Source organism: Oryza glaberrima, chromosome 7 (assembly GCF_000147395.1).
Source record: "Oryza glaberrima chromosome 7, OglaRS2, whole genome shotgun sequence".
NCBI lineage: Eukaryota > Viridiplantae > Streptophyta > Magnoliopsida > Poales > Poaceae > Oryza > Oryza glaberrima.
The window spans coordinates 15,605,873-15,633,018 of record NC_068332.1 but is presented as its reverse complement, the minus strand read 5'-3'; the positions used below and the strand labels follow the sequence as shown (position 1 = coordinate 15,633,018).

General features: G+C 39.3%; 3 protein-coding genes across 4 annotated transcripts; 1 reads left to right on the top strand and 2 right to left on the bottom strand.

The window, feature by feature from the left end:
* The first annotated feature begins 1,083 nt into the window (after window positions 1-1,083).
* On the top strand, window positions 1,084-4,928 carry LOC127779173 (serine carboxypeptidase-like). Its single transcript, XM_052305891.1, has 9 exons — window positions 1,084-1,507; window positions 1,580-1,754; window positions 1,911-2,030; window positions 2,356-2,499; window positions 2,594-2,744; window positions 2,978-3,066; window positions 3,141-3,399; window positions 4,110-4,243; window positions 4,454-4,928. Exons 1-9 carry the CDS (start codon window positions 1,134-1,136, stop codon window positions 4,580-4,582), a joined length of 1,575 nt encoding a protein of 524 aa, XP_052161851.1. The 5' UTR covers window positions 1,084-1,133; the 3' UTR covers window positions 4,583-4,928.
* Window positions 4,929-5,185: 257 nt separating this feature from the next.
* Window positions 5,186-10,349, bottom strand: LOC127779174 (mannose-P-dolichol utilization defect 1 protein homolog 2). The gene is made up of 8 exons (XM_052305892.1): window positions 10,049-10,349; window positions 7,470-7,623; window positions 7,297-7,369; window positions 7,078-7,144; window positions 6,931-6,990; window positions 6,592-6,652; window positions 6,277-6,318; window positions 5,186-5,640 (listed from the first exon to the last, which is right to left on the bottom strand). The coding sequence occupies exons 1-8, from the start codon at window positions 10,220-10,222 to the stop codon at window positions 5,537-5,539; spliced, it is 735 nt and encodes a 244-aa protein (XP_052161852.1). The 5' UTR covers window positions 10,223-10,349; the 3' UTR covers window positions 5,186-5,536.
* Window positions 10,350-11,936: 1,587 nt separating this feature from the next.
* LOC127778438 (NEP1-interacting protein 2-like) lies at window positions 11,937-15,191 on the bottom strand. 2 transcript variants are annotated; one of them, XM_052305039.1, is made up of 5 exons: window positions 14,722-15,191; window positions 13,893-14,071; window positions 13,474-13,557; window positions 12,398-12,562; window positions 11,937-12,307 (listed from the first exon to the last, which is right to left on the bottom strand). In XM_052305039.1, the coding sequence occupies exons 1-5, from the start codon at window positions 14,897-14,899 to the stop codon at window positions 12,164-12,166; spliced, it is 750 nt and encodes a 249-aa protein (XP_052160999.1). In that variant the 5' UTR covers window positions 14,900-15,191; the 3' UTR covers window positions 11,937-12,163. The 2 variants fall into 2 exon arrangements, with proteins under 2 accessions (XP_052160999.1, XP_052161000.1); XM_052305040.1 differs by lacking the exon at window positions 14,722-15,191 and adding an exon at window positions 14,220-14,259.
* Window positions 15,192-27,146: the final 11,955 nt, after the last annotated feature.

Sequence of the window (27,146 nt, the reverse complement as noted above, 5' to 3'; positions counted from 1 at the left end):
TAAATTTATTTATCAAATTTATAATAATTAATCTTATAGCTTATCTGGTCTCTTATGCTACTGAAAATCCCCATGCAACTTCTAAAACGAACGCACAGTATTCGTAGTACAGTAGGCAGGAATAGTGAATAGTCCTACAAACAAAGTCTCAAGTCTTTTTATATAGAGAAAATCCTCTGTTTATCCTGAAAGTTCACCTAATCCTTCTGTATCCCTGAATTTTACTCAATCTCTTGGATACCCCTGAATTTTAGTTTGGATCCCTTCCATACCCTTTCCGCTAATTGACCGTTAAATTCTTATGAAAAAGTCTATTTTGCCCTTTGGTATAAAGAAGCATATAAATTAATAGAGTATATTGTTGAAGCATAGAAATGTGTTATATGAGAATATTATGTTTATGAGATAGTTATGCACCATATTATTTGCGATAAATATATTTTTAGATATGACATAAAAAATTAATACTTATTTATTTTTTTAGCATATGTGTTCTGATAGTAATAAACAAATATGTTATATTACTATGAAAACACATATGCTACATAAAAGAACTTTTAATAACTAATAAATAAGTATTAAATTTTTATATCATATGTAAAAGTAAATTTGTCACAAATAATATGATGCATCACAGACTCATAAATATAATAGTCTCATCCAATAAATTTTTACATTCCAACAATGTACTTCATTAATTTATTATGTTTCTTCATAGGATTCATAGGAAAAGGTAAAATGGACTTTTTCAAAAGAATTTAACGGTCAACTAACGGACAACTAGCGGAAAGGGCATGGAAAAGATCCAAACTAAAATTTAGGGATATGTAAGAGATTGAGCAAAATTCAAAGGTATAGAAGGGATTAGGTAAACTTTCATGGATACGTAGGGGATTTTCTCTTTTATATATAGCGGTTGTAGTAGTTGCTCTCCATTTATAGCTCAGATCTTTGTCAACTCTCTCGCACGTGACGTAGCACGTGACAGCGCGCCCACTTTCACTGACAGGGTGGTCCCACCGCCCACCCTTCTTTTTCCCCACGCGATAAATATCCGTCGCCTCCAAAAGCTTCTCTCATCAGTTTCTCTCACTCCCCTCGGTTGGTTCGCTCGCTCCCCGGGATTATCAGCCATGGGGCCCACCCGTCAGTCTCACTCCCTCCTCCTCACCTTCCTCCTCGTCGGCGCCGCCGCCGCCGCCGCCGCGGCCTCGCCGGAGGACGGGAGCCCCTTCCTCCGCCTCCCCACCGCCTCGGACCTCCCCGTCCCCGCCGGGCAGCTCCCCCGCTCCGCCGCCGTCGGCCTCATCCGCGCCCTCAACCTCCACCCGCGCGACGCCTCCCCCTCCCCCTCCAGCCGCGGCGATGGCGACGTCCCCGCCGGAACCCTAGTCGAGAGGCCCATCCACCTCGCCTCCATGGCCACCGGGAAGAGCGGCGGCTCGTCGGCTGAAGACCTCGGCCACCACGCCGGGTACTACCGCCTCCCCAACACCCACGACGCAAGGTGACCTCATCTCATCTCATCCCTCCTCCGACGAGCTCGGTTTCCTCAACTGCGGCTGACTCGCGCTCGCAGGCTGTTCTACTTCTTCTTCGAGTCGAGGGGGAGCAAGGGGGAGGACGACCCCGTGGTGATCTGGCTGACGGGGGGCCCCGGCTGCAGCAGCGAGCTCGCGCTCTTCTACGAGAACGGGCCGTTCCACATCGCCGACAACATGTCTCTCGTCTGGAACGACTTTGGCTGGGATCAGGTACACCAAACCTTCTGATAATCAATCATAAGCTAGTGGTAATTTTGCTATATTGTTAAATCAATCATAAGCTAGTGGTAATTTTGCTATATTGTTACAATATGCCATTTGTTTTGTTGATTGTTGAGATCTTTGTGTAAATTTTTTCAATTGCAGGAGTCGAATCTGATATATGTTGATCAGCCCACGGGTACTGGGTTCAGCTACAGCTCCAATCCGCGCGACACCCGTCACGATGAAGCTGGTGTTAGCAACGACCTGTATGCCTTTCTTCAGGTAGGAACTCTTATTACTATAACATGATGCATTCCTAGGTGGAATGTTCACTGTACACATGCATCATTATATATCATCTTCGTGCATTGAATTACTAAATTTGTTTTGTTATATATAGCAAAGTTGTAGCTTGTAGGACATCGACAAGACACTACTCACCTGTTTGAACCAGAAATAGCAGTATCCGTTTATTTGTGTTGTGAGGATATAAATAGGCAAGAAAATGAGGCAAACTACATAGCAATGAACTATATGGAAAACTGCCTTTTTAATTTCTCTTTCATAAAGTAAGCTCCTTAAGCTTTTCTTTCCATCATGTTGACAGGCCTTCTTCACTGAGCACCCGAATTTTGCTAAAAATGATTTCTATATTACTGGGGAATCGTATGCTGGACACTATATTCCTGCCTTTGCAAGTCGAGTGTACAAGGGGAACAAGAACAGCGAGGGCATTCACATCAATTTGAAGGTTTTGTTTTTCTCTCTTTCTGGAAGTATCTTAATGGTTCTGCCCTATATGTGATTACAGTCATGGTGAAAACCTCTCTTTCGTGATTTTCCAGGGTTTTGCTATTGGCAATGGGTTAACGGATCCAGCAATACAATACAAGGCATACACTGATTACTCATTGGATATGGGGTTAATTACAAAATCACAGTTTAACAGGATTAACAAAATTGTTCCAACTTGTGAACTTGCTATCAAGCTCTGTGGTAAGTCATGGTTTCCTTGTTAAAAATCTCCCCCATTTTTACTAACATAGCCTCTTGGCCTTGCACAGTAAAACATAACCTGAAGCGTTGTTCAGAAATGTAGTTAGTATTTTTGCCTGTATGTTTTGTTATGACAATGTTATTTTTTTTCCCATTTTATTCAAAAAGCTCCAAGGCTACTTCTGATTCCTTATAACATGTATATCAATCTCGCTTTCTGTTTTATGATGTAGGTACCTCTGGCACTATATCTTGCCTTGGCGCATATGTTGTCTGCAATCTAATATTCTCTTCCATTGAGACAATAATTGGGAAGAAAAATGTAGGGTTAGCTACATAACTAATTCTTTGTTTCCATGTTAAACAACCTAATCTGTGTTCATCGCTTCCTGGCAGTATTATGACATCAGGAAGCCATGTGTGGGGAGCCTATGCTATGACTTCTCTAATATGGAGAAGTTTCTCCAATTGAAATCAGTCAGAGAGAGCCTAGGTGTTGGAGACATACAGTTTGTATCATGCAGCCCAACTGTATATCAGGCCATGCTGCTAGATTGGATGAGGAACCTTGAAGTTGGAATCCCTGAACTCCTTGAGAATGACATCAAAGTGTTGATTTATGCTGGAGAGTATGATCTCATATGCAACTGGTTAGGTGAGTATCTTGCTACTTCCTTCATACATCCATAATATCAATGTTTTTTTGACTTGTAGTCTGCAATATGCAAGCCTTTTGTATATGAGTTGTTTTCCTGTAATATAACAGCAAAAGTAGTAAAGTTTACTTTGTTAAGAAGCATTTTGCTGGGTGGCCCAATGGCAATATTTCCATCTAGTCATTATATGCTTTTACATATATTAAATTAATTTTCAACGTTCTGAAAGATTGACTGCATGGATCCCATGGGGACCTATATTTAGAGACAGAGAGTAGAGATGGCAAGTATGGAGAACCCTGTGCTGTAGTTTATCTGTTGTGTCACAGGTTGTGACATCAAATCCCACTGTACAATGTCACTTGCGCTCCTCTGTGAATGGGTTCTGTGAAACAGATACATTAAGAAATTTCACGATCTTCATTCTCCGCATTTATTATTTTTTTATGGAAGTACAATGTGGAAAACATGTTGTAACAACACATTTGGCCCATTGTAGGCTGTCTATTAGTCTAATAAGAAACGATGATAAACCTTTTATTGTTTAGAATTGCAAGGTATATTAACAATGTACTCCTTCCGTCTCAAAACATAACAACCTAGTACCAGATTAGACTGTACTTTCCTAAATTTTGTCTGTATTTGGTTCTCCTAATTCTAGCTGTTCTCTGCCAATGTGTATGCATAATCAATTTCTTGATTTGAGCAGGAAACTCAAGATGGGTGAATTCTATGGAATGGTCTGGAAAGGAGGCTTTTGTGACCTCATCTGAGGAACCTTTCACAGTTGATGGAAAAGAAGCCGGTATTCTGAAAAGCTATGGACCTTTGAGTTTCTTGAAGGTCAGTTCTACAATCCGTACTGAAAATCCCTTTATAATACTGGACAAAAACACATGCAGGCATACATGATTACATTGCTTATAGAAATGCATTAAAACATAGCAACAAAATTATAAACCAGAGACTTGTAGCGATTTGCACTCATTATCTTTTTCAAAAGAAAGAAATTTGGACGCACTGCCAAACTTAGTAGAGAGATTTTGTGAACAGGTCCACGATGCTGGCCACATGGTACCAATGGATCAACCGAAGGCCGCTCTGGAGATGCTGAAGAGGTGGACCTCAGGAAACCTTTCCAACGCATCCTCGAGCTTCCAGAGGCTCGATTTTACCATGTGATATACACACTCTGTCCTCTTGTGACACGATCAGAGGAACATGGTTTCCCCATAAATTAGTATAAAGTGCTTAGTAGGCACGTCAGAATGATTTTAGGTGATGACAAGCTCACTGCTACCGTACAGATGTTATTTCCCTTGTACGGTGCTTGAGTCACTGAAGTATCGGTGACGCCACTCGATTGTTAGCATGTAATAAAGCTTAGAATTGTTATGGACAGAAGCCAATCTCTTTGTTATGAGGGCTGTTTATGTCCAAGTCTTGTATGCTATTATAATACTTATGGCTTGTGCTATGGATGGTATAATCTGTGCTCCAAACTATACAGTAAATATTTTTGCGGGAATTGGGCGTTCCAAACAGCTTGGATGAAGTGTTTATACATATAGATTTTTGCTATATGTGATAAGAAAAGCCCATTCAATTTTCTTACCCATTAAAATATGAATGGCAAGATCCATCAGAATCAGTGCCCTTACTCTCACCTTTCTTTTAATGAAAAATCTCCATGAGTGGAAATTCATGCTAACAGCCAGTTGCAAACTGAAGAATTAGGAGACTTTATTTGGCACATTAAAAAAAGAAGATAAATGGATGCGGTGATTGAGAAACAACTTTCTGGATTTTGTATGTAGCCCCGTGCTTACAATATTTATGCCTGAAAAATAAACAGACGATAAAAAAATAGTCTCAAACATAGAGTTAAGAGAACAGTTTTTCCACTGTCAGTAGCTTGCACAGTACAGCAATCTAACAATAATCTAACATCAGTCATGACACTTCTAAATGCTAAAACTAAGTACGCAAGATATCCATATCTAGTCTGTATATGGTGCCCATCGTTTTTCATCATCACACGACTCTGCAAGAAATTCATACACTGGAGCCTTTTGCTTGTCTGAAGATGGACACAGAGATGAACATTCTGCCTTTTCTTGTGTTGTGCAGTTGTGCTCAATCTCTCTTCTTCTCTTTCTTTGGAGCAGGCTTCTGGTACAACACTATCTGACCCAAGAGCGTACCATTCATCACAATGCCAATTGCAGATCCCAGTATCACTTTCAAGGAGTTAAGGGTACAAAATATTACTACCTCTGTTTTCTAATAGATGACGCCGTTGACTTTTTCTCACATGTTTGACCATTCGTCTTATTCAAAAAATTTACGTAATTATAATTTATTTTGTTATGAGTTGTTTTATCACTCATAGTACTTTAAGTGTGATTTATATCTTATACGATTGCATAAAATTTTTGAATAAGACGAATGGTCAAACATGTGAGAAAAAGTCAACGGCGTCATCTATTAAAAAACGGAGGGAGTAGCAAGTAGGCAAATATTTATGGAAAACTCTTTTGCTGATGTACAATACCAGCAAGGCAGCAAATTGACAAGTATCAATGTTACACTGACAGTACCGTATTCTTTGAGAAAAGCATGTTCAAGTTGAGCGGTTTTTTCAGATCAACTGAACTATGGAGGATTTTAATAGAATGAACTGACAAGTAGGATGATTCTATAGGCTCTTGTTTTCATTAAAGAAATTCTGAAACTATCATGTATTAGGGTAAAGAAAGAAATTTGTCGGCAATATGCAATGCACCTATATAATAATATGCACACTTGGAAGAAAGTAGAAAAATAGGATCCTTAAGAATGTATGTAATTAACTGTAATCAGAACTAAAAGGATACCACTTAAGGGAGTCTTCTCCTGGATGCTAGTGAACACTCTTACTGCAACAGAATATCAGATAAAGTTTAGCTAGCTTTAAACACATCATATAAAAGGAAAAAGTATAACACAGGACAGGTATACTGGCTGCACAGAAGGATCTACTCAGCCGAATAAGGATGTGATTATTTCAAGCCATGCTCCCTATTCAGTATTCAGAACATTTGACTACTTGTGCTTATACTACTTAATTTCAAACAAAGAAGAGAATAAAATGGATTGTGAAGTAAAAAAGTAATGCCTTGGTAACTAATCTGGCATGTACTTAAGCTTACCTATGGAACCAGCAAAGTTCATGAAACAGGTCAGAAAGCTCAGCTCGCCAGTGCCCTTGTTCTGCGTATCGTAGCAACAGGTCAGAAAGTTTGTACATGCAAATTGTCAAACGACTTGTTAGAAGCCTCCACTCACAAAATTGGTACAAAATGCTGACTGATAGATGAAAAGTTCATTGTCATACTAGTCAATCCCAAATTATTTATTCTAAGGTCCAGACCATAAGATTCATTTAAATTTAAGGTTACCATTTTACTATTTAGTACACCTAGTTACAGCAACTTTCCATGAAAAGATAAACCTAATATAGCTAGATGTACAGAAATCTAACAACGAACCATAAAATTCTTCCATATCTGTGGAAGCCTAGCAAAGAAGAAGATAGCATGCTGAGAAGCCTGCAAAATATATTACACACAATCAAAAGACAAGCATATACGAATATATCAAGTGCTACACAAAATAATCTTTCATTTATAACTTACATAGAGGACTTCAAAAAGAGCAGGGTCAATTTTCCCACCCAATACTGTTGGAGCCAGTCCGCAATATCTAGACAAGCACTGTTCAGGAAAAGCAGGTCAGAAGTAGAAAGATTCTCATAACATTCTGTGGATCTTTTCGATGTTTCCATGAGGATTAGGGCATCGTTGTTGTCAGCACCCAAAGAATAATTAAAAATAAACAGATAAACTGAAGGATACAGTAAAGCTTTCATCCATGTCTTGGTTCCCATTGGTGGGGAGTAATAGTAAATGATTGCAACCAAAATAATTGCTGCATACCAGACAGACGTTAAATAAATCAGCTTTCGTCACGTAAAAGGAAGTTCAGATATCAATATGCAGTCCATTTGGACATTAGGTGAAACACAAACCTTGGATTAACAGAAAAGCTAGTTCCCCATACGCAGAAAATGGCAGTCCTTTATGAATACAATATGCTAGAGCAATTGTGTAGCCGACAACCTCAAGCTCAAAGGATGCTACACTAAGTCCTCTTACACTTCCGTGCTTCAAAATCTTTAATATCTGCAACAAGAAATTTGTAGTTATGTCAAAAACATAAAAAATGAAAGGTTATCCTATAATGCAAGAAGGATTTTGCTTAAGAGGGGAAAAAAAATCTTAAAATCATTTATTTTTCCTACTGTTTGGTTAAGGCAAGGAACCAAACCAACCCTTAACCACTCACTATGGTATATGTTGTGTCGTGGTGCTTCCCTACACAAGGCAAACATATTTCAGGTATTCATATGATACATTCATGGCATACTCCATATATCTATTATATTGAACTGTTTCTCGTAGCTTTGAGCGGTGGCGCAGCTGTGGGGGGTGCCAGAGGGGGCCAACACCACCCTATCCGAACACCAACACCACCACACCCCCAGTTTTTACTCTATATAAGATAGGTAATTATCTAGTTTATTTGTGTAGCTTGGAATTATTATCAGTTTAGTTAGTTAGCAAGTCTAAAAAACACTAGCAAGAAACATGATCTACAAAATTAGTTTGTGATTTCTCATCTTTTTCAAAGATACTTATTTGCGAGATTATTCAATAGTTTACATTAAAGGGATTTAGCAACAAAGATTAGTTCCAAACTATCAATGGTATTATTAAAGAGCTAAAATTCAAGATTTTTTTAAAGGACTAGTTTACGCATTGATTGTTATTGACAGTGACTATTTGACCTCCTTTGCTATTGATATTGGTTGTTCAGTCTTATGGCTCATCACCCCCCCCCCCCCCCCCAAATCTCAAATCCGCCCCTGGCTTTGAGACATGTGAACGGTATGATTCTATCCAACATCTTCATGGGTGGCTGAAGATTGTATAAATTTATTATGTATAAAGTTTCAACGTTTCTTTATATCATAAATGATTTCATCAGACTTCTTTATATTGGAAGCCTTATTTTCAATATACGTTGATCGAGTGAGTCCATAGTTTTGCGTACATAACTGGGCTTGTTGCACCTGAGACATCTCTGTTCTACCTTATTCTCTGTAAAAGGAACACTTTGCCACTAGGCCCACTACAGATACCACTACATGCTATTTAAAGAATGATCATAGCATATTCCTATAATGCACCATTCTCTAACTTCACTGATTGATCAATACATGTTACAGATTTTGTTAGGCTACTATCAGTCAGCACACATTCTCAAGTAGTCAGATCACGCACTACCCTTCCCTAGTTCCCCTCATTGACACTAACAATCCAAGCCAATAAGTAAATTCTGCAAGTTCTTCCACTTAACAATTTGAGCAAAATAGCAACCCAATTTCCCCTAAGCATAATTGCATCCAGTGACATTTCAACTGTCCATGTATTACACAAAACAAAGCAAGAATCATGTGAACCGTAGCAATTTAACAAACAGAAATAACATGTTTTTATTTGTTAATTCCTTTCCAAAAATTGGCACAAAAATACAGCTACGATCATAAGCTGCTGGACCTAATTATACATGCATAATTGCACCACAATGAGAAGAGGCAAACTCATGCACACATAGCAAACTAGTTTGTTAGTGATGACCCTAGATACAGGCACCTGAGGGAGCTTGCCAATAGCGGATGCAGCAACGACATGGTAGCCGAGGATCTTAGACATCAAACGAAGCAGGCATTCCTTGGATGGAATTTTGGAATCCAAAGGAACCGAAAGTATGCGCCCTGAGCTCCTGCACATGATTCCCACATATGTCCCAGTGGCTGGCCTCATCCTATTGCTCATCTGCAAGGCCCCCAAACGTTGTCGCATTGGTGGTGACTGGGTTCTTGCATCAGGCATTCGCGAGAAACAGACTATCAAGGACAAAGGTTTCCTCGATAGTTTTACCACTGTAGGCGAGGGCTTTCTGCGACATGCTGTTCGATTGATTGGCCAAGATTGCGATGTGCTAACGCCAGTGCCAGAGCAGAGCACGGAGAGCCCGAAAGCCATGCTCACCAATCAGACTGTAGATTGAAAGGAGGGGTTGAGAAGTGAGAATTGCAGGCCATTATTGAGCAAGGAGGGCTTAATATTTCTCATGGGGAAGAAAACATTGCTAGAATTCATGCCCTGCACTGCACACGAGCACCACGAGGATCACCACCACCCCCACCCCCCACAGCTATCCAACAAACAAACAAAGAACTCCACTGGCGACTGGTCGATTCCTCCGTTCTTTTTGCCACGCCGCGCCAAGATCACAGCCCAAGCTACTAGAAACCGCAGCGTTTTTTTGTGCAAAATCTCACACGCCACGCTAATTCTCCTCTCACCCAGCACAAAATCCACCTATCGCTAATTCTCCTCCAACCCAGCACGAAATTCACCTGTCGAGCACACAGATCAGTACGCCACAAGCAAGCGCACGCATCTCATCTCATCACATCTCATCGCTGGGCGCATATGGCGAATTGTGTGTGTGTGGTGGGGGAGAGGATGGGAGAAAAACCTGAGGGAGCTTGACGGTGGTGGAGGCGGCGACGATGGCGTAGCCGAGCAGCTTGGAGGCGAGCGGGAGCAGGCAGTCCTTCTCCGGGATCTTGGCGTCCGCGAGCGCCGCGAGGACGCACCCGAAGTTGATCCCCAGGATCTCCAGCTCCATCGTCCCCGCCGCTGCCACCATGGCACACGCGTCTCGCCGGCGGCGAACTAGCTAGCTCCGGCCCCGCCCCGATTCCCTCGACGTCGCCGCGGCGGAGGGAGGAGATGGCGTGTGGTGTGGTGGGGAGATGCGTCCGTGACGTCAGCTGCCTGTGGCTGGGAGGAGGAGGAAGGAAAGCCCAGATGCGTGACGTGTTGGGCCGAACCCACCAACGCGCGGTTGCGTGGGCCTCGTGTTGTCATGTAGGCTTTGGGCTGTGTGGCCTTTGGGCCTCTTTGGGCACAAGAGAGGGATTAGGGAAAGGGAGAGTAAGTTTAAACCGAGAAATTGCGTGAGGAACATAAATTTGGAAAGATGTTTTTTTTTCTTTTTTGGGTGTGGAATGGAGAACGTTGCTCCATGTTTTTGAACTCAAAGTTTGTTCCGATTTGTGTTCTTCATTTTTTGTTGTTATTCCAACCGCAAGTCGAATTTGAATGGAGATTTTAAATGGATAAATATTGAATTAAGAACAACGTTAAAATTCAAAACCATGTGTTCCAAAGGGAAAAGAAATAGAGGAATTCTAATTCATAGGAATAATCCCACCATGCCTCATTTGATTTGCATGATTCCTTAAGAATTTCATAGTATAGGGGAATTCTTTTTCACATTTTGGCAGAATTCAAACAAAAAAAATGTCTACCCCCATGTTTCCAATGTCCTTTGAAAATCCTAATACACCTTTATTTTTCTCTCCCTTCTCTAACAAATGAACATATTACCCTAATTTTATTGCATTTTTCCTATAATAACATCTGTGTCTTTTTTCTATTCCTAAATTTTTGTTCCAAGGCACGTCTTTGATTCTACATAGACACCCTGTGGCAAAACCACAATCACAACAAGCAATGGGAATGGATCCGGCACGGTACCAAGTTAAGGAATGAATATTTTTCTATATTTTTTGTAAAACATAGTACAAACGTAAGTGCTCACAACATACGTACACTCTACCATGTATGAGAAATACTAGACTTTCCTATTCTAGTAGAACTATATGATTTTCTTTGATCATCCACAGGAGGCAGAACCGCACAAGTGGTTAGCTAGCTGATTATACACACAGTTTGTAGGTGTGTGGCCATAAACTTCTCCATAAAAAAAAAAATGAAAATGTTGCCACATCCATGCTTATTAAAAACTTGATTAATGGTTGTAGCTAGCATCTTGTGTCAATCAGTTTTATGTCATGCTTTGCATCTTTCGATTTCGTTTTTTTCTGTATGTAAGAAGGCACGTCACTTTCTCTTATAAACATGACAGTGAAAGGGTGGCACACAAAGCTTCAGTTTCAGCCCCCAGCAAAGGTGTTCCATTTCTTTCATGTGTCATCCAACGTGACAGGACTGTGCTGTCAGCCTCAGATTTTTCCATCTCCTTTCTCGGCTTCTTCATGGTGAAGCTTTTGACCATCTAAATCTCAAGATTAATTTAATGATGCGGTAGTAGCTGATTTGAAACGTAATGCTCTATTAGGAAACAGACAATAGCTAGAGTTTCGGCCATGAACACCAACCTTCTGCAATTGCACTGCAATTGACTCTTTGCCCGTCCTTGCAGCAGTTGCAAAGTAGCAAACAATTACCTAAAGCCAGTCATTGTCAGCAGCTAACAGCAAAGAAAAACAGATCAAATTCAGAGAGATTGTTAGTTCATTCTCAGAATGCACACACCAGAGTTCTTGAGGCTCCAGTACACAGCCATAATTCAGAGACTGTTAGTTTAGTTCTTTTTTTCAGAATGTACATTAGTACATAACTTGTTATTGCTGTAACAAAAAAACGTGCGGCTGGAACATAGCTCCACACAAAGACTGGGAAGAAAAAAAGGCCTCCTATGTGTACAAGACTATACTTATGATACGGACCGCGGGCACGGGTATTCGACTGAAAATACACCAGGTGCGCTGCGAGTTCTATTTTACATATGTATATGGTCTATATGCACACCAGCCCTGCATAGCGGGCATGATGCGTGCCTGAAAAGCCAGTTGTCGATGCATCGTGCGTGGAATGTGTGCTGGCAATGAGGCAGGACCCGAACAAATTGCGATGCTCCAAAATCCTGGCAATCAGAAGTTATGGTGCGTCAGTACAAGAAACTAATCTGTTTAGCATCTGTGGTTAGAATGCAGCATTCTAGGTTCACACTAACCTGAAGGCAAACTGCACAACAGTTATCAGTTTCCTGATCAGGATTGGTTGCAGCGCTGAATGTGGTCTTTGGGATTCTGTTAATTAGATCTCTTGACATGCCTCCTGTATTTCCGGTTTCAAAAAGGTCATTGTTGTCAATGAATGGTGTACTCAGTAGACTCATCTGCATTAGAGAGAATAATGAATCAGACTTAGAATTATACATAGACCCTGTTGCAATCGCATAGAACCTTGCAAAGTTAAATCAACGAAATGCAATTATATGCTTATCATGCCTAAAAAGTTGTTGCTTCCGGCAATTGAGTTTTGCATATAATGGATAAATATCCTGCCCTATAAAATCTGACAAGGGTATGTGGACAGAAGGAAACACCACCTGGTCCAATAAAAAAAAATCTTATGTGTAGGTCTTGGATGTTGGGAGGTTGTATTCATTCATAAATCCAGGTTCATAGCAAAAAATACGCTCTTTTATGGACGGAAATAGTATATGTATTAAGTTTTTTGTTTTCATTTTTTTAAAAAAAAATTACACCATACTTACTTACAGCATTAAAATTCATGCATAACACCTTTTAATATATGTTTTAAGTTATGGTTCCTTGTCTTGTTACCTTTATTGGATAGTTCAGTTTCAAAATTCCGAACGCTTTTAACAAGGTTCCTACCAGGCCAGGTTACACAACCCTATATTAGTTGTACTCTCAGTGTTCCCAAGTACTACTTGACCATCCATACATTATATATGGGATGGAGTAATGCTTTCTGTCACATGTCCACAGGAAGCCATTAGATGTCTCTAGGGGTTGATGTCTTTAGCATTAAAATGCTATTCTTGATATTCCAGTTGCTATAGAGGTCTTCCTGTTGCAGTATGGGGCATCATTCTCCCCTAAAATCATTTCCATACTTATTAATTGTAGTGTTTAAAAATATTTTCTTTTCATACATTAAAACCATCTAACCCCCTAAAAACTGAATAGCTAGCAGTGCAAACTATTATTTGAGCCATAAGAGAGTAATGGTTTCTTACTCGATCGAACATTATGAAAGCTCAAAGGAAGAGCTGCATACCTGACTCTGCACCGCGCGCTGCAGTGCTGGGCTGACCTTCTCCCACACAATCCTTCCACTGAAGAGGCTAGAGATGATGTCAAGCTGAAACAACCGACAGAGTACATCAGAGCAAATAAAAATCAACTACACTCATCACCTGCTGCTATTGTATTTGCGCACACAAGAAATTGTGACATACTATAGATAATAAAGTCCAAAACATTTGCTTTACGACTTACGAGTAAAATTTCCTTGCTTTCTTCATTTCTCAGCAATTATTAGTAGTAAAGCACATATTTTTCTCACATGCAAATGTCAAGCTTACATCAAAGTGATGTATGCACACGCTAGAGTAGTTGTGTGAAAATGATCTCTCACCTTTCTCAACACACAAAAGTAAAAAGGGAAGGTTGGGTCTTGGATTCTTGCACACTCACCACGAAGATAATGCTGTATTTTCCTGATTCACTTGATCTCCAGATTTCGATGCACGATTCGACGGCCTCGATGGAGAAGACCGCGCCGGAGACCGCCCCGACGCCTGCGCCTCGTAGCATGCCGCTTTCCGTGGACATCCCCATGAACGCGCCGATGAAGACTCCAACTAATGAGCCCACTGCATTCAACAGAAGAGATGAAAACACCAATGAGAGCTTTCATAAAAAAATTGCTGACTAATATGCACCTACTCTTCATTGGAAAACCCAAAAATTCTGTGAACTAAAACTTGCAAGAAGGAAAGATACAAAAACAATGGAACATACAAAATAGAAGAAACTGATGAACCATGAAGCCCATAAAACCTAGAAGAAAGGGGGGAATAAAGGAAAAAGGTAGTAGCGTCTGAGTGAAGTATATACTAAATCCTGAGACGGAAGTGGCAAAGAACCTCCAAAATTTTTGCTTGCGGGATTGAATTGTTCCCAATTTGAGCAAGCAGCAGCCTACCACACCACAACGTGTAAAAGTCGTAAAGCAAGGAGAGCCAAAGAACACACTATCAACTACAGAGTCTCCGAGGGCGGCAAGAGTGAACAGAACCTATGGTGATTCGATTAATTCCCACCATGAATCACAACATATTCCAGGAACACACCACCCACCGAATCAATCCAAGAACTTAGTAGGACCAATAGACTCCCATGAAGCAAGAATCCGAGGAGGCAAACATCTAAAAAATCAAATAAAAATCACCCCACCCCAAGATTGCACTCGCGCGACAAGCAATGGGAAGGAGGAGGCCGCGGGCGAGAGAGGGGGACGTACCGACGGCGAAGACGCAGGTGAGCAGCGCGCAGACCGTCCACCCGGCGGCGGAGGCCGCGGCGGCGCCGCAGCCCCCGCACGCCCTCCACAGCCTGTCGAGGCAGCACCCCGACGCCGCCGCCGCCGCCGCAGCGGCAGAAGAAGAAGGAGAAGGAGAAGGCATGGCGGAGTAATCCATGGGGGAGAGGGAGGTGAGGTCAGGGCGCAGCGGCAACCATCCAAGAAAACAACCACCGTGGGTGCGCAAGTGCAAGGACGCAGGGATGGGCGCGTATATATAGGCGGCGGTGGTGGCGGGGTAAGAGGACAAAGTGGTGAGGAAATCTCGGCGGCTAAGCGGGAGGAGGAGGAGTCGACGCGAGGTAGAAGAAGAAGAAGGCGATGAGGAGGAGGAGGGGATAGGGGAAGGGGAGCAATTAATGCAGCAGAGGGAGCAACACAACCCAACCCAAGGGAACGGAAGGAGAGGGGAGGGAGAATCGGAGAAGCTGTGTGTATCCTTCTCGTAAACCGGGTGGTCCTTTCGTTAAGCCTCAAGCAGCGGCACCCGTTTTTTTTTTTTTTGGGGGCCCTAATGTACCATTACAAAATTCTATCATATTAGAAACATATCATTATTATTATTAGAGTAAAATTCACTTTGAACCACATATTTATTATAATAAATTTTACGTTAGATCATCTTTTATTACCGAGGTTTCGTTTTGGACCGTCCTTTTAACCAACTTTTTATTAGGACCGGGTATTTTTTATCATTGTGACACTTTGAACCATCCTCAACTCTTTTTATACATTTGCATCCAACTTGTTATATGCCGAAGAGATGGTCTTACATATAGCTGTGGGTGTTTATTGATAAGTAGGAGTTGACGTAATCAAGAGTGTTCATATGCTTTAGAAGGGAATCATGTGGTCTGAAGTTAAACAAGGTAAGTTTACTCCGTCCAAAGTGAAAACACTAGGTAAATGGTGGCTTTTAAAGTGATATTTATTTTTATTATCTTATTGGTTAGTTGTCATTGAAATTTTATAAAATTAAAATTAAAATTAAAATTATGCTATGGCCGTCACTTTTTTCAAAATTTACTTCGAAGAATTAAATCGTGGACAGAATAACCGAGCAATTCTACTTGCTGACGCTCCGATTTTGATTTCAAATATAGGTCGTTTTAAATTTACTTAGTAGTGCTTGAGGTCGCGGGCTCCGGTGGTGGCTCTCCCCCACCCTCCCCGTGCGGATCTGGTGACGGGCACAAGCGGGAGGCCGGCAGCGGCTCTCTCCCGTCCTCTCCGCGCGGATCCGGCGGCAGGCGACACAGTGGCGGTAAGCGTGGACTCCGGTGACGACGGGAGGTGCAGCGGCACCAGCGGAGATGGGAGAGGCGGATCCGTTGGCGACGATGGTGGCGGCAACGACAGTGGCTGGCTAGGGTTAGGGTTAGGTTTTTTATTTTTGGAATTTTTACTTTTTTGCAGTTTTTTATTTTCACGTGTGGGCGCGCCACCCGCATGAAAAGTTCATTATTTTTGCAAACCCTTCCAGATGGGCGGTTGGTCTACCGCACACGAAAAACAAACGATTTGGATCGTTTGGGAAAAAAATCCTTTTGTAGTAGTGATAAGAAATAGTAAATCAATAAAAAAAATCTCTGTAATTGTTCATTGTGGGATTTTGCATCACGATTTGCTCCTGACAACGGGTAGGTCTTATTCTCGAGCATCGGTGGCCCGTTTGATTAAAAAAAAAGAATAGGTCTAATATGGTAGGCGATGTGTAGATGTCATTAAGTTGTGTGAAATTTCAATTTATTTATTACTCGAAATGTGTCAAATCGACTAATCTGAAGTTTGGAACTTGAACTTACTATATTAGTTATTAACATATCATGTCCAAAATTTTGAAGCTTACAAATCCGAATTTAAAATTTCCAAACTTATAGTTACATGATCATAATTTATAACTTATTTTCATAATTTCTTTATTAAATTCTAAAATAGAAAACAAACAAACTTTAGAAAACAATTGATTATTCCAAACAGATATGCTTGCTCCTAGTTTTGGATAATGGAAGCCCTTATTGCATTTAGCTAATTACATTAAGGTGATAAAATTAAATTGAGCACACTCTCAACCATTCTTTGCTCCTACTTGTGGTCATCTTATGGCGATTTTTGTCAGCTGGGCATGGTTGCTCATCATTATCGAACTTAGGGATGATCCAGAACAAGATTAGAGAGAGCACTCATCTCCTTCTTCCTCCTTCAAACCCCCATCTCTTCCTCTTATTTCTCCTTCCTTCTCTCTTTCTATCCATGATGATCTAGCAGGGTAGGGGGCACTCAAGTCCCTCTATCACTCACGCTGGATCTGTCCTTGGTCGAACCCGCCAAGGGCCGCCACCCATATATCCCCCATATGGCCCTGCTTATTTGGTCAAGAATCAAGATTGTAGAGATTTTTTTTTCATCTTGTACAGAATTGACTTACTCTTTTCGAGAACGAGAGCTGGAAGTCAAATAATGACCAACCATGGTGACCATTCAGGCATTCAGCAGGGATTGTTTGAATTGAACAACATCAAAGCAGTCTATGGTACAGAAAAAAAAAAAGCACGGGTGTATACTATAATAACGGAACTTTGCAAGGAGTTCGTTTTTCACATCGAGAATTTTAAGCAAGTACGGATGGCCGGCCCTGTCGTTCGATGCAGCATCGTGGTACATTAATTGACCAGTCAAAAAGAACAAAAGAGATACACTTTATAGTTTATACATGCATTGTACTATGTAATTGACATTATAAAACATTGACACAAACGGAGAGTACGGTGTGGATGTACCATTTCAACAAAATGTACATACAAACTTTTGGACGTACATGCATGCTATCATGATAATTACAAAATTTACAACTATATATATGGTTTGAAACTTTGTACATTGCGTGTGCTATATATGTGTTACACAACCGAGACTTTTTGAACAATACTTCTCATGCACATTTTGAATGCCCTTTTGTGCAACGGAGCACGGGAGCATTCAACTAGAGCAGTACAGCTGTTGCAGTTCCAATATGCATGGTTGTTCTATGTATAAAAATACCAGTATCTGTCCTAAAATATAAAAAAACACAAGGTTTATATTTTTTAACGTGATCTTGGATATTGCATTTTGACCATTATTTTTTCATATAATATATTATCAACCGTTATAATTTTAACACAATATAAAAGTTTATTTTCAATAAAATATAATGGTATAGTACTAGCTACCTGCAAGTCCCTGAACATAAATACATATTACAAGTCTAATTATTAGCTTGTTAAAAGATTTGACTTTACTAACATATTGGGCGTCTTATATATATACTCCCTCCGTCTCTAAATATTTTATACATAAAAGTATATTTAACAATTAATAAAATCTTTTATATTTAACAATTAATCAAATGATAGGAAAAAAATTAATAATTACTTAAATTTTTTAATAAAACGAATGGTCAAACATGTTTAAAAAAGTCGGCAGCGTCAAATATTTAGGGACAGGGGAATATATACTAGTCCAAAGTTACAATCTATAGCTACTCTATGTCGTTGGGTGGGCAACGTACAGACGTAGTACGTACGTACAGAAAGAGGCATTCATCCAGATATATATTGCCGTAGTGGCCTAACCTGGAGTGCAGTGTACCCAACGGTATACGACGACGATGGTGAGATATCGCAATACTTCGTCGTCCCAAATATCCGGTGTGCTTATGCCAGCCGTTGGAGCATCCCCATCGATCAGATCGATCAGGCTCTCCTATATATTGTTAAGAAACTGCGGGTGATATCATCCATCCAAGAAAATAGGAACAATGGTTCCTATCTAACCGGTAGAGAAGAGGAGATTGCTCCTCTCTCTCCCTTTGGCGTCCCTCTCGACAACCGATGCGATGTTCCCAAACATCGCGTCCCCTGCGGTTGACACCGCTTCACATTGTATAAATGTACTGTTGATCAATGAGAAATCGATCGATTCGCTCTATTTGTGTTCAATTCTCTCTCTCGCTCAATCTCTTTCGCTCAATCAATTCTATCCACATTCAATATGTTATTAGCACTTTCGCTCTCGCGAAGGAGATCGTGAAGTGAAAGAAGTAAGAAACATCTCTTTTGATCTAACAGAAAAGCGAACAGAAAATTCAACAAAGAAGTACCGATGCCTACCTTTCATTGGATTATGGATGCCGTTCTCGGCCTCCCTCGCAATCAGCGCGCCCGTCGCCTTCGCCATCTTCTCCGTCGATCGGAGAGGGGTCGCCACCACCACCACGGTCGCCACCAACACCATGAACGTCGGGCTAGGGCTGGTGGCCGTCGCCACCACCCTCGCCGACGCATCATGGTGACTACTCCGGTTGCTCCTCCTCCGCCTCTGTCTCCGGTTGCCGTCGTGCCTCACCGTATCTGTGTGTAAGGGGTGCAGTACTGCGCCTACCACGGATGGACGGCAGTGGTGACACTGCCCGGCGAGCCATGTGACCTTTCCCCGGAGATAGAGTCGCTGCCGCCACCACCAACCGTCCCTTCACCACCTCCACCGACACCAAGCCGACGCCAACGCCGTTCCCCCACTCCCGCGCCACCGGGGTCCGGCAGGACCGGTACCCTGGCTGCGCGCACGGGGGAGCCGCCCTTCTTCAATCCGTCCACGTCTCGTTGTCATGCCGGTGAAGCCGCCGCTCGCCGTCCCGGCCTCCGCCACACCTTCATCGCCGTTCCCCATGGCTCTCCTAGCTGTACACTCCCTAACGGGGTGCCGGGGAATGGCGTCCGGGCTCGGCCGGCCTCCGATTCCGATGAGGATCGGGAGCTGTCGGCCTAATCCGGCCGGCAAACCGCCGGCGGATGGAGGGGCGGCCATGGCGGCAGTGGATGGTGGATGGCGACAACGGTGGGCATCCCCATCGATCAGATCGATCAGGCTCTCCTATATATGACGTCCCTTTTTATATGTAGATCAGGCTGGATCAACAGCGTTATTACCAACTATTTTTTTTAAAAAAATAGTGCTGTTACACCGGCAACCTTTGACAAAAACACGCAGCGAAATTGCTTGTACTAGAAGATAAAACTAGTGCGTAAGCATTATTTATACTCTCCTCTCGATATTATAAGGTATATTAGTCAAACTTATCATATTTATAGAAAAATATACACCAACACACATATAGGACATAAAATTAGGTTTAAATTCACCATAATAATATATATTGATAGTGTATTTATTTGGAATTATAAATGTTTTTATAAATCTGGTCAAAGTTTAAGAAGACTATGGCTTGTTTGGTAGAGCTCCAACTCCTAAATATAGTTTTAGGAGTTGGGTCTGGAATAGAGCTATGGAGCAACCTAAACCTAACTCCACCTCTTTAGTTCATTTTGTGAGAGTGCTCCACTCAGCTCCACTCATACTTTAGGTAGAGCTGAAACTGTTTGGCTGAGGAGCTGAAGCTATGTCAAACAGGCCCCTGGCTGAGGAGCTGGAGCTATGTCAAACAGGCCCCTGGTGACAGAGCTTGATCAAAAGTCTTGTAGGGGCCAGCTATTGAAACATGTCACTAACTTAAAACACAATAAGCCCCATCGTTTCACTTATTTGGGGAATAAGCCAAACAATATATTTGCAAACAAAAAATAATTTGTGAAAAAAATTATATACATGTTCTTAACGATCTAAAAGCAAAGACTGAAAAATAAACTTCGATAAAATAATCCCAAAATCAACTTCAAATTTAATGTTGAAAATTCAAATTTTGGCTGATAAGCATAAGCATAAGAAAAAGATAAGGCTGAATATGTTTGAAGAATCATTAGGTTTAAAAGAGCTATTTTCATAAAATATACTCCCTCTATAAGTCGTTTTGATTTTTTTAAGTCAAAACCTTTTTAAGTAAAGAAAACTATAGCAACATTTCTAACACAAAATAAACATATTATCAAAATATATTTAACTTTATATTTAATAAAACTAATTTTTATATTGTAGATATTAATAATTTTTTCTGCAAAATTAGTCAAACCAAATATGTTTGATTAGAAAAAAAATTAAAGTGACTTATAGGATTAAACAGGGGAGTAGTACATGTTAAATAACATGTCAGTAACTAAAGACAAAGTTTGAAGAAGTATTGGGTTCAAAAGAGCTATTTTTCTTAAAAATAATATAACATATATGTTAAATAATACTAACTCTAATGAATACTAGAAGAGAGAGAGCGCAAGCCGAGAAAACAATTCTTGAATAGAACAGGAAACAATTCTTAAATACTAAGTTTCAAGTTTAACTAAGTTTATAAACAAATATACTAATATTTATAATACTAAATTAGTTTCATCAAATCAATAATTGAATATATTTTCATAATAAATTTATCTTACTATTTTTTTTACAAACTTGGTCAAACTTAAAGCAGTTTGACTTTTATCAAAGTTAAAATGTCTTATAACCTGAAACAGAGGGAGTAGAATAGAGATGGCAGCTGAGGGAGGGAAAATAATGGTTTCTCACAAAAAGAGAAGAAGGCAAAAGTTTTTGAATAGACCAGAGAGGTGCTGAGGGATGGAAAAGAATGATTTCTCAAAAAAGGAAAGAGAAGAAAAGAGGGAATCACAAGGAATCAAACTTTGGACGTATTAGTGGGCTACACGTCACAACCACCTTAGTGTATAACATAGATGTGTTACTGGTAATTATTATCTATGGAAAATTGCTGATTGGACCCTATTTTATAGCCGAATTATCAATCTGATCTTACTTCTTATGTTTGCTCATTTAACCTTTATTGTTTCACTACACCGTCAGCTTCCATTTAGGAAAAATAACAAATAAATTTGCTAGAGCGAACTAACCAAAATACTCCTAATTATACATAGTCCTATCTCAAACGAACAATCCAGTCTTGACCAACTCCTCGGCGGTGTGGCTGGCTGGAGCTAGGGTCTTCCTCGCCGGTGCAGAGGAAGGGGCAGCGCTAGCGTGCAAAGACACAGGATAATTTGCTCTTTAGTTAACAATGTTACCTTGTCTTAACGGAATAGGGTCAGTCAGCTTAATCTTCAGTTTTGAAAAACATAATCAAATGAGCAACTTAAAAAAAATTAAGGCCTGGTTAATTTTTAGGCTTCAGAGTAGGGTCAAACGAGGAATTACCGATAATATCTAACACCTTATGTTATAAAATGATGGGACTATGGTGTAGCAATATGGTGTATCAAGTTTCTAGATCAGCTAGTATACTCCATAGATACTAGCCAGTAGTTCTTCCGGGATCCCCGAGTTAGCTTCTTGATTTGGAAGCCAGGAATTGTTGCGAGTTGCCCGGAACTAGTGTCCGTCCATCGGTCGATCTTCTCAGCGGGGCTGATTAGTTAACGGCCTGTTACTAGATTCTGAAGAGAATGATGGCGACACACCAACAAAAATGCTTCAGTCTGCAGAACGCGGTGCACTGGTGCTTTTGGTTCTCTGATGATTTTTCTTTTCCTTTGCTTCGAGGGAACCCCACCTCTGCATATAGTACATAGAATGATTCAATTCGACGTACAAATGTACCATCAAATCCGGCGATTTGTGCATATATTGTTGTACACATAATTATGGCATGTATTTAGGATGCGTTTAGTTCCCTTTAAATTTCCAACTTTTCCGTCAAATTAAATGTTTGGACACATGCATGTAGCATTAAGTATGGACAAAAAAACCAATTGTAGTTTGCATGTAAATTGCGAGATGAATCTTTTGAGCCTAATTACGCTATAATTTGAGAACGTGGTGCGACAATAAATATTTGTTAATGACGGATTAATTAGTCTTAATAGATTCATCTCGCAGTTTACAGGTAGAATCTGTAATTTGTTTTGTTATTAGTCTACGTTTAATACTTCAAATGCGTGTCCATATACGTCAATTTTTTTTACCAAAACAACTAAACACGGCCTTACTTGCTTTGTTCCAAAATAAGTGCAGCCGTTTAGTTTAAATTTAAAGTAAATGGCTACACTTATTTTGAGACGGAGAAAGCATTTACATAGTACATAGACATTAGAAATTTTTTTGCATATTAATTGTCTATGAGCATGTATGTATGTACATGATCTGGCGTAAAATAGAACATGATGTATTCCCTCCGTACTAAAATATATATGAGTAACTATTTTATTTTATAACCCATAATAAAAACGTATACATGCAATTAAACATGTTGTACTCTCAAGATGTCTAATACATACTATTGAATGCATGCATTATATTTATTAGAAAAAAAAGTATATTTTACTCTCCCAAACTAATTTAATGGATCACATAACCTACTAAACTATTTTTTGGCTTATTTTATCTCCTAAACTATTAAAAATAAACGTTTTTGTTCATTTTTGTTACTATTTATACAAGTTGTATTTTAAGCTGAAATTTGCCAGAGCCATAGATGACGCCATTACCAAGGTTCAAAATATTTTGAAATTTTTCATGGCGTTTGCTTGAACTTTAAAATTTTGATGCTTAAATAAGTTTGAAGTGCTTTCAACTTATGTAAACAGTAAGGAAAAAATAAAAAAATGTTGAGATGTATGTTTTGGAAGCATCTATATTCTACCAAAATTTCAGTGACTTGTACAGTGAGAACTAAAAAAGAGAAATAGCGTTAGGGGAGTGATGTGAACCTTTTTCAATAGTTTTGGGGGGTTGTAAAATGAGCCAAAAATAGTTTAACGGATTATGTTCTCTAGTAAAATAGTTTGGGGAAGTAAAATGGACTTTTTTTTTCTATTTATTGTGGTAATCAAACAAAAAGATAATAATATTTTTTTTAGTGACGGTTGCCTTATATTTTAGTTGTATTAATTATGTCTGGTACTTTTGTTGCCGTGCTTCTATATGAATTTGACACTTTTTTTTCATGCTTATATAGGATGATACTGTTGATTTCAGGTTTAGCATTTTTTTTCTGCTGCCAATTAACCTCGTCTGCTTAGATAATCCAGCACCATGTGGAGGAGGGGTTTTATCTTATACAAGTTTTTTAGCTAGTACTGCTAGCTAAAAAAACTTTATTTCTAGCTATGCATACGAACGATATTAGTAAACAGTTAATTTATTTTTTTTCCATGGTAACTCCCCCTCGTCTCTGTTTCGGCGACAGCATGGATAGTGGAATTCTACTTAGGCATTAGTGCTTACTAGTTTAAGCTATTCATATTAATTGAGTTCGATTTGTTTATAAATGGTGATGCCGGAGAATAAGAAGGTGACAGCCGCATGATGCTTCGTCAACCTGATTGAAATGGTTCTTTGCTTGTCTCTTAATTACATTCAACAATGTTTAAGGGACCTTGTAAATTTTGGTACTATCTCGTTTCTTATTATAAGTCACTTAACTAATCAAACTTTTTAAGTTTAATTAAATATATAGAAAAATTTAGCAACAATTAAAATACTAAATTAATTTTATTTAATCTAACATTGAATATGTTTTATATTTTTTTTAAAAAATATTACTATATTATTTTATAAATTTAGTCAAACTTAAAGAAATTTGATTAGTAAACAACTTATAATATAAAATGGAGGAAGTATGTTTTTTTTTTGTTAACATGAAATTTCATCGTGACACACGAAGAGCTGGGAGATTTTCTAAATATTGGATTCGGGCGTATCAGTCAGTTTAATCCTGCAACTGACAAGATAGATAAATTGATGATCAAAGAGCCGATCGGCCAATAAGCCGATGTTGATAGGGTTTTGAACAATCGGCTATATACCCGATGTAGATTCTGATAGTTTGATAAAGACACTTAAAGAACTTCAACAAACAATCCATTTGGCCAATGCTACCATTATGAAGTAGATATCCAATGAACCAATCGACCGATATTGATACAAAATATTAAATGTAGAGTTGATGGTCAAAGCATATATCGACTGGAGGTCCGATGTAAAGAGTTGATGGTCAAAGCATATATCGACTGGAGGTCCGATGTAAAGATAACTTATCGGCTAGCACTCAGATAAAATGTAGCACAAATCTATAAACTTAGCAAAACTTAGATTATCAACAGTAATATAGATGATCGGACCCAACCTAGATAGTTCTAGATTACCTCTAATCAAATAAGTTAGATAAGCTGATAGATCTAAATGCTAACGTGATGGATATAACAAATATATTTAAAACAATATTATGATTCTAGAGATATATCAACTAAGAGATAAGATTGGACCTAACCAAGATAGTCCCAACTAAACTGATATGTTTTTAACCACAATGCAATTAAAGATAGAATTAAAATATTAGGTAGACAAAGATAGAGCAATCGAAGATATTGAAACGATGCTACCTTGAACAACGCCAACATAGCCGATATAACTGCCAGGGTCAGCGGAACTTAGGACCTACCCTTTCGCTGGAGATCGAAGCGGTGTAGCCCCGCGTCAGGTGCCAAGTTCCGCGGTGATAAAACCTCGAATAAAAAGGTGGCGATGTACCGAGAGAAGTATTGATCAAGAGATATTTTACAATGATCTTGGGTGTACATATTTATATCCATGGATGGCACAAACTTTCTTAGAGATAAAATAAGAGAAACAAATCTTGATCGGCCACTAAACAAACTTGCCTAAAGATAAAAAGGAATTTAGTTGTCTCTGCCTAATTAATAGATAAATTACCATGATAAAATTCTTTTAATTGATTAATTTCTTTAACCGAATCCACTAAAAAACCGACTGCTGGTGACTGATAATTTCCATGGACCAATTTTAAGACTCTGAGGCCGATACTGACTCTAAGCCGATAACGACTTAAGCGCTTACCAAATTTTGGCTTTAATAGTTTTATCATTTTTGTCAAACTCTTCTTCATTAGTATAAGAGTAAAATGCACTAGCTGTCCTTAAACTTGTCATGAGGTTTCACTTAGGTCCACGAACTTGCAAAGCGCACATCGAGGTTCCTAAACTTGGTTTATTGTATCATCCCGATTCAAAGCATCGTTTGACCGTGGTCTTATCTACGTGGCACGCCATGTGGACGATGATATGGCGTTTTTTTTCCTTTTCCCTTTTCTTTTTCCTCCTATTCTTTTATCTTCTTCCTCTACTAGTGCCACCTCGAGCTCTCCCGCGTCGAAGAGGCCGAAGAAGACAGAAATGAAAGAGGAAGAAGGGAGCAAAAAAGAAATAATAATAAAAATGTGCTATGTCGTTGTTTACATGTCATGCCACGTAGGCAAGACCACGGTTAAATGAGACTTTAGACTGGGATGATACAATAAACCAAGTTTAGGGACCTCGATACACACTTTGTAAGTTCGTGGACCTAGATGAAACCTGCTTACAAGTTTAAGGACCACCAGTGCAATTTACTCTTAGTATAATTTAGTAGTATGGAGAGAGGGAGCTGTGAGTTCCTATAGCATAGAAAAAAATATATTTGATTATATTTATTGTAATATTTTTCCTTTTCCCTATTCTGCATGTATTTATTCGTAATGTCAGGGGATTTGTAAGGTATATTTCAAAAACATGCACGAAAATATTTTACGTGCCCAACATCTACTGTATAATTAAAATGAGTAACGAGTTGTTAACTGAATAAAATGGCAAGTTGTGAAAAAAAAAACTATAGTTGATAGGCAAAAAGAACAATAGATAGATTTCACACGGTCTCTATCTCTAGAGGGGATCATGGGTATATTCAGCTGAGTAACCCAAGTTTTTAGAAACCCATGGGTTGGCCGGCTCAGTTACGGTCCATGTTACCCCACACCCCCAAAACTCATTTTTAGTACTGTTTGTAGCATATTTGTCATCAATTCACTATTAAATGATCATATAAATTAATTGTTTTAATTAATGATAAAAAATTTATGAAAATTTGTGACCGAATGAGTATTATTTCTATGTAACTAGTAGCATTTTGACTATTTCTGATTTTGGCTATACATAAAATTTAATTTTTTTTCTATTTCTTTAGCACATATTACAGTCTAAAGTAAATAGTTAAATCAGTAAATATATAAAAAAATCCACTTTACTCCCCTAGACTATTTTGGCAAAGCACTTAACTCCCTGCCCCAAATAATTTTTTATTTCTTTTTATACCCCCGAACTATTGAAAAACGGTTCCCTTACTGGTTAACAATATTTCTCTTTTGTTTTTAGGAAAAATTAGAACCATGCCATTATAATTTTACAAAATTTGAGATATGACATCCTGATCAATATGTCATTAACTCATGTGGGTCCTACATATCATTGAGATACCGATGGCATATCTCAAACTTTGCAAAATTAATGGCATGGTTCCAAATTACCCTTGTTTTTATACCTCTCTACGTATAAGTCATATATATGTCGTATTTGCAAAAAAAAAAAGTAGGA